Source organism: Lepisosteus platostomus, chromosome 18, assembly GCF_059453375.1.
Source record: "Lepisosteus platostomus isolate fLepPlt1 chromosome 18, fLepPlt1.hap1, whole genome shotgun sequence".
NCBI lineage: Eukaryota > Metazoa > Chordata > Actinopteri > Semionotiformes > Lepisosteidae > Lepisosteus > Lepisosteus platostomus.
In genome coordinates, this window is record NC_142628.1 from 9,447,307 (window position 1) to 9,455,233 (window position 7,927).

The window sequence follows — 7,927 nt, forward strand, 5'->3', positions numbered from 1 at the left end:
TGTACAGTATATTGTATCTTTTGTGCAGGCAGCTTGCAAATGGTACATTTCAAGGGACTAAACACCCTCTCTTGACTACCAAACATTGTTTTGACAGAGGGAGATTTTTGTCTAAATCCAATCAAAATAATTGTGTGGTGACCATGACGTTTGCTTATTTATTCTTAATTTTGTCTTCCAAAAGTTTTGATTGACAACAAAAGTGCCAGACAGAATTCATAAGAGATACTACAGGATGTGGAGGTATTTTCCCACTGCAGCTAGCACATATCTTCGGAGGTACAGTACTGTAAGGGTCGTTCAGCTAGGACTGAGCTAAGCCAAGCTTGTATTTTGAAATGCAAGATTTAGAGAAAAAATGGGCAAATTCACTCTTGTGCTACTTGATGTCTGTCACTGTGTTCAGAAGAGTTTGAAATGTAACAAGTAAGAACGTATTGGGAGATAATAGATATAAGAATTAAGGGAATGGTACTGAAAGAAATCATACTCCCTTAAATCCCACATGAAAGAACGGAAAATATAGTTTGACAAAAGAGAAGCAGAGAAGCATTACTGTTGAAACCTAAACACAGTTTATGGAAATTATTTTTTTGTTCTTTCTTCTAAACTGAACAAATTCCATGCTGAAGCCTTCTCCTGCACAGCAGCAGATGGTGCAGACGCCCGCACAGCCAGGTGTGGCTGACGGCTTGCAGGCTGCTTTAGATATAAACAGTATGCACCTGGACGCAATGAAGTCAGCATTAACTGCAGCAAGATTTTTCTTGAAACCACATTGCACCCAGGTCTGTATAAAAATGCTAATTCCCAGCATGGACAAATAAGAAACACTGGAAAAAGAACCAAAGAACTGCAGTTTTATAAAATGCAAGTTTAAGGTTTTCATTTAAATATAATAATGAAGATCCTCTTATAGCTTAACTTTACTGTAGTTTCCTTTCACACAATGCACTACCAGGCCCACTGCAGGAGTGCTATAGGAAATTGGAAAAATAGGGCATTTTTTATGTCAGTCATTGCCTTATAAAATACAGAAACACACATATCGTGTGGACAAGGTCAGCATCCCTGTCTGCCAGATTGCAGCTGAGAATCTTTATGAAGGAGAACCAGATTTTTTACTAGGTAACAGAGACATTTTCTACTAATTTCATAGAGATGGATTGAGAATAGCACACACATGTTCAATGATGTTCATACCTAATGATAAGGCTGTGTCAAGGCCTCTTTTCATTGCATAGGCGAAATGAACTGGAGTTCCCGTCTCCATAATTTTAATAAGAAAGGCTCACCACTCACACTGAGAGGCAAAAGTTCCATTTGGAAAGTCTAGTATTATGAAGTAGAAATTACAGTTCTCAGGCAGAGCAACAGTTGTGACTGTCAAATCACACCTCTGATTCCAAGAAGTCGTGGGATCACAACCTCACGGCTTGACCAGTCAGTGGATATAAACCTATTAAGCTTCAACAGGCTTTCCTAGGATGAACAGTGAAAAAACTGGAATCCTCAACACAAAGTACAGTATTACCACTGAACACTCATATTTTGCTATTGCTACAGATATTCCCAGAATAAACGCATGTATTGCCAGACATGGATATAAACCAAAAATATTTTCAACCTATATTTATATATATAGAAAAATATTTATGTATTTATAAAAGATAATACACTGTTATTTTACATTAATCCAGTTTCTTTTACAGCCAATTTTAGTAAATATTGAACAAGCCAACCTATCTTACCTGAAAATTTCCAGCATAATCCTCGTCTTTGTCACCATCTTTTCCCTCTTTCAAAGCAATGAGAGTAAAGCCTCTGAAGTAAGAAGGGCTGGATGCGTACAAAGTCACTAGAAATAGCAATTGAAGAAAGTCAGTGGAATATGGGTCAGAGAGGGGAGCTCAACAAGCAAAAAACTGCAAGCAAAGCAAGTGAACTTGTTACTGTAGGTGCATTTAAAAAAATAAAGGGGTGCTAAATATAGACAGCAGCACGGCTCCTTTAAAAGCTAATCTGTTAGAGGTTACTCATACAGTACTTCTCAATATTGAAAATGACATTTTACAATACTGACACAATGTAATTTGGTCATCAGCGTGGTGCTACAAAGTGTGTTCTAATATCCAATTACAGTACTATGAATGAGCTCTATATGAAATACCATAATTAGAAATAGGATACATAAATAGAATCTGTTTTACACCATCATTCTTTTATTTATTTAGAACACCGGGCATGATTATATTTGATAAAATAGTTTTTTTCTGCAATAAATCTGCTCAACTCTACTGTACTTGGAATAACTTCATACACTTTGGTGCCCAGTTAGAGCTAACCGTTTGAGACATGTTTCTGAACATTGACAGACATGTACTGTATGTGCAGTGAAAATTAAACAATTTGGTAGTTCATTGATCAAAATCATTGAAATAATAAAATAAATGGACATGTTTGTGTTTAGAAATAAGTTTAGTTTAGAAATAAGACAAACATTTTCTGTGGAAATACTGTATTCATATGCACATTCTTCTTTCTCTACTAAATCAACAGAAGATTAAGCAAAGTTTTTTTCAGAATTCATCTATCAAACAATGTAGCCGTTTTCCCACATGATTTGTCCATTCGGTGCTGTTATAAACCACGCAAATCACTTTACCTACAGTAGCAATGCAGTATTGCAATACTCTATTTTTTCTTCATTTGACTATGAAAAATAATTTGATGACAAGTACTAGGAACAGCAGTAGGAGCACATTCTAAAGTAAAACAGAACATATTCCAATATCCACCTTGTTGTCACTTCAATAAAATGATCAATTTTAAGATATGGCTGAAACCTGTACGACCTTTTTCGCAAATTTTAACATTTTCACAATGGAAAGTCGCATCTGACAGGAGATAACATTTAAGAAACATGGAAACATGCTCATTCTCCATGTCCGTAAAACATTTTCGAGGAGCATGAAAGGCTTCTCTAATACTTTAGAGACGGTTTGGTCATCGATTCTTGCGGGAAATACATAAAAGAATCCTTACAAGATTTACAGTACCTTTGTTATACCACATTTTTAGATTAAACTGTTGTCAGATTCCTACTTTTAGGATTGATGTGTATGAATGATGACTCAACAGTCTTGTGATTTGTACTCTGAACTTAATTCAAGTAATTAATTGTGTGTAGAACTTTAAATACATTTGTACAGTATATTCTTTTTTATCAGCTTTACTGTAGATAAGATAATCGGCACTTATTTAACCCATTACTCCCCCAAAGCTGAAAAAAAGTGTTAACGTTCTTCTATTACACCTGCACAAATCGGTTAGTTACTGTTCCCTCTGTTACTTTCACTATTTAACTCTGAGTACGAATAACAATAAAATGATTGTTTCATCACATTTCAGGATTAAACTTTTATACGCGAACACTTTTTAAGCAAGGTCAGGTCGTCTGAGTTCGCGGAAACTGTGTAAACGATACTCTGGAAATGAGTATTTTGCAATTTGATATGTTTTGGAGGGGTTTGTCTTGTGGTTAAACATGTTTTAAAAAGAAATAATGTACAGTTTTAATATAATACCGTATCTTTCACAGAGACACTGTGTTACCATAAAGTAAAGGTTGAAAATGGCAATTTCCGAAACTGTCCTCCACTGCTCTAAATGTAAGGTTTATACTTATGATATCGATGCATCAATACAGTTTAACTTTTAGATCTAGATTACGCAATTAGGGAAAGACGCGCTTATTCCTCGCTTACATTATTTCGGACGGACGGACTTCATAGCCCACTAACAAAGTTTCTCTGGTTAATCAAAATTGTGTTTGCTTATAGAAGAAAGGTTAAATGTCCTGCTGCAACAGATTTCTTAAACTGTAATAGCCCATCACCCAGGTCTGAGATGTCGCCGAATGCAGTGGAAAAGGAAACTTGCAAAAACTTGTCCAACTTCAAATTATATACACCTAATAACAAGTAGCTATTTGTCAAATCACCATGGAACGACATACTTAACGTTGTGCTCCAGACCTCTTTTCTTTTGTGTCTTTTGTAACACTAGGCATCTCAGTAAAGACAGTAAATGGCTAAGCATCCGAGTAACGGATTCAGAATAACACTTAGAAATGATTACATACCTCTATAGGTGCTTCCAGGTTGGTATAATTCAGGATCTCCTTCTACTCTCAGACGAAATTCGTTATAGCCTTCTCTTCTTGTACCCTGAGCCCTTAAAATCCTACTGCAATATCCGTCCGATTTCACTGTTTTATCTGCGGTTTCCTCGGAAAAAGCAAAAGCGTGTATCACAAAAGTCGAGATAAGACACTGCAAAAGCAGTATGTGCCGATGTATTCCCATCCTTGGTATTTTGTAGCAGCAATCTTTTCATGCAGTCAAGGGAAAAAAGCTTTAAAAAGACCTCCTCCCAACTCCCGAAATTGACAAAACTTGTCAATTTCACAGACCAGATTCACTTTGCATAAGAAAAGGCTGTATTCGCTGCTGATGGTAAACCCATCCTGGAATGAACGGACACAAAATCCGACCCCCCCCACCCGGCCCCCCCATTCCAGGAGAATTGTACTGATATGTTGGTGGAGAGCGTGTGATGATCAGCGACTCAGCAGTGTTTACTTAACAGAGTGCAATTCACAGGGTTCAGGGAAATAGCAAAGCGCAGGGTAACGCCGCTGTCTCCAAGACATCGAGTGAAGAACTGGACTGTACGTACTGAGCCAACAGACTTTAAACAAAACCCAGACATTCCTACCATTGGCTGCTGTGATTGAGAAGAACGTTTGACATTCTTGATTTTGGCTCTCAGCAAAAACCTGCTCGCGAATGTTTGCACAGCCGTGAATCACTACATCACCAGAGAAACAGATGTTTATCCTGTTTAATAATGCATATACTGTATAGTCTTCTTTTACATTTACATAAAGGTGCAATTCACCGTGCAATTCACGTTTGAAGTTGTCTAATGATTCTGAAGCGCTCTACAATACAGAGGCTTGAAATAATTACAAATGTAACATAAGTGAATAAGGAAAATTCTGTTAGATGTCTCCCCTTCTATTATTTTCTATGTGGAAGGTGGACAGAGTGATTTATGTTCCCACGCTTAAACATTTTGTAACTGTCCAAGTTTGCCTCTTTGTTTACCATTTTTAATTATTTACTTGACATAATGGGTGGTTTGAAACGTTTTTTTTTTGTATACTGCAATGTATGTAAAAATCTAGAAATTTCTGTAAGACGAGGTAGCTTATTTATAAATCCAACAGAATAGTCTAAAAGTACTTCGACAAATACAATTGAAAACGCAAAATGAATTCTAGTCGTGTGTTTAGAGATGTTTTTCTTGGTGAGTTAAAAAAAAGACTGATTTGTGTTTCTTCTACTTACATCTACTAATACATCTGAGTTCAAATAATTTTAGCAAACATTACTACTGTATGTACGTTGTAGCGCGCTGCTACGTGGCAATCTTTACATTATAAGAAAGAGAAAACCTTTAAGTTACTTATTGAATTGTTTTATTATAACGACCAGAGAACTTAGTCTTGCTTTAAAGGAAACTAGAAGTAATTTACTTCAATCATGCATCATTTTCTCGGTTCTTATATTTGGTCCCTAGCTTTGGTAGAGGTTAATAACCATGGTGGTGGCATGAGGTGTAATCTCAGAAGAGGTTTATGAGTTACAGATACAAAATTAGGTTTCAGGAGGTCACTGCAGGGGCTCTCTGTAAATTATAATACAAGCCTCTAAGAATTTTGAACAACTCAGAAGTGTTTCTTGCATTGAAGTTCTGGGAATGGAATAGAAAGAAAGCACTTTCTTGAAAACTTTGAAGATCAAAATTCTGAGGAGCAAAGTAAAATATAAAACTGAAGCTACTGTACAGCATGTAATTGTATCCTTGTGACTGGCATTTTCTTATTTTACAATTAAGCTGTATCTTTCGGTTGATCCCTCTATCTGTTTATAAAAAAGAATATCCTCTATGTCCAGTCTACAATTAGTTCCTTCATCATGCTTTTATCCACAGCTAGCAATATTAAAGCATGCAGTCTTTCTAATTTGCCTTACTACTGCAAATGTTCATGTAGACTAGACAGTACAGAGGCTGCACAAGTTGTACCTCAGCCCTGAAAGTGTTATTTTTTTTATCATTTCCCCTCCATTTACTGTATTTCTGTTAATGGATAATGCAAATAGTACTTTCCAAACCTGAAGAAGGCTCCACGGCCAAAACATTGTGTTTTTCTTTCCTCTTTTTTCAGCATGGAATAAACCTATTACTTGTCCCTTTCCAAATATTTGATTTGTTTCAAAGAAGACATTTAATCACCAGAAAAAAATAGGACTGTAAACTGCTCCATATGTTGTATCTCTGACTTATTCAACAAAACTACAGTAAATTTATTCGTCCAAGGTTCCACCAATTTTACACTGTTTAGCAGGGATATCAAATTTTGATCTTGGAGGGCTCGTTTGTCTGCAAGTTATCTAGGCTTCTTTAAAGCACCAGCACTTGAGAGGTTGTTAAATGGTCCAGCTAAAGTAATAAGGAGCAGATGTACCTGTAGGTTGTTAAAGGCTGAGCTAGAATGGAAAAATGCAGACTCACCAACCCTCCAGGACCAGGACCAGACAATCACCGCAGTGAGGTTTACAGGTAATCTGCAGAGCATAAGTTTGCTTTCTCTCAAAACAAATTAAACAAGGGCCTTGTTCATATCAGTCACATAAACCACAAATTGTTAAGGCAGTTTCAAACTATGCAAAATCGGCTAAATAATCTTAGTGACCATGTTATAGAGCGTTTAATACCATATACTGTATCAGTCCACTTCCAGCACAGTGTGGAACCAGATTAATCTGAATTTAGTCCAGTGTAGCCATGGCTGGGAATCTTATTGGTAGTAATCAGTAAATGAAAGTTTTACTGGTTTTGAATTTGGGTGGAGCTGACAGGGTGGGATACTTTTCCGGCCTCCCTGCATCAATTGCGAGTGACCAGAGGGCCTTAAGTCCAGGTGGAGATTCTTGTGGCTGACACTCGAGCTCTGCCTCTATGCAGTTCACACTACTGTATAAGAAAGGAGAAGAGTCGATTGCCTTGATGAGTAGGCCTCAGAGGACACTGTGCTGTGTTTGTTTCAAGCTTCCCGGGGTCAGAAAGTGAGCGCAGTAGTAAGACAGATTGAATAACAATTGGATGGTAGAGAACTGGTATGAAACTTGTGAGGAAGAAAGTTAAAATGCTGAATTAAAATAAATATAAGAATGAAAACACGGACTAGGTGAAACCGTTGCTTTCATCCCTCCGTTTCTTGCCAGTTTAAATTCAAATTAAACCAAATTGACATAATAAATATGCCTAGTAGCAATGTTGTTTGTTTAACCTTGTCCTTTTTCTGAATGGGTTTAATGCCGAGCATATGATTAAAGACCCCTGTGAAGTGAACCGATTCCCACCGTTTTCTGTGGTAGATAGAGACAGAATCTAAATAAATATTTACAAAGGTCACTGGCTGAAAGAAAAACCCGGCTTGTATAAGGTCTCAGAAGACTAGGTTCAAGAAGCGATTCTGTAAAAGTGAACATATCTCCGCAAGAAAAAAATTACATTATCATAAAGACGTTTGATAAAATCAGTCATAGCTGGGGAATGTAAAGTCTAATATATTCTCTTATATATGCTCTTGGGAGTTGTACAAAAAGTATTTCCTGTTCTGACAACAGTTCAGGCATCTTCATTATCTCACCATCATTTCTAGAAAAACAGAGGAGTGAAAAGAACTGATTTTTGTTATTGTGAAACTCTCAAGATCTTATCATACTGAGCGCTCTGCTGCCAGTAATGTCAGTCATATTCATCAATGAACAGTCAAAATAATTTACCTCACCTT

General features: G+C 36.7%; 1 protein-coding gene across 1 annotated transcript in view; it reads right to left on the minus strand.

Annotated features, from left to right (window-relative positions):
- The window catches only part of spon1b (spondin 1b), a 94,968-nt gene extending 90,238 nt beyond the window's left edge, over nucleotides 1–4,730 (minus strand). Inside the window, exons 1-2 of the mRNA XM_088611090.1 lie at nucleotides 4,145–4,730; nucleotides 1,752–1,858 (exon numbers count right to left, since the gene is read on the minus strand). Of these exons, the coding sequence (XP_088467216.1) occupies nucleotides 1,752–1,858; nucleotides 4,145–4,367 (330 nt within the window). The 5' untranslated portion in view covers nucleotides 4,368–4,730. The remainder of the gene's footprint in view (nucleotides 1–1,751; nucleotides 1,859–4,144) is intronic.
- Nucleotides 4,731–7,927: the final 3,197 nt, after the last annotated feature.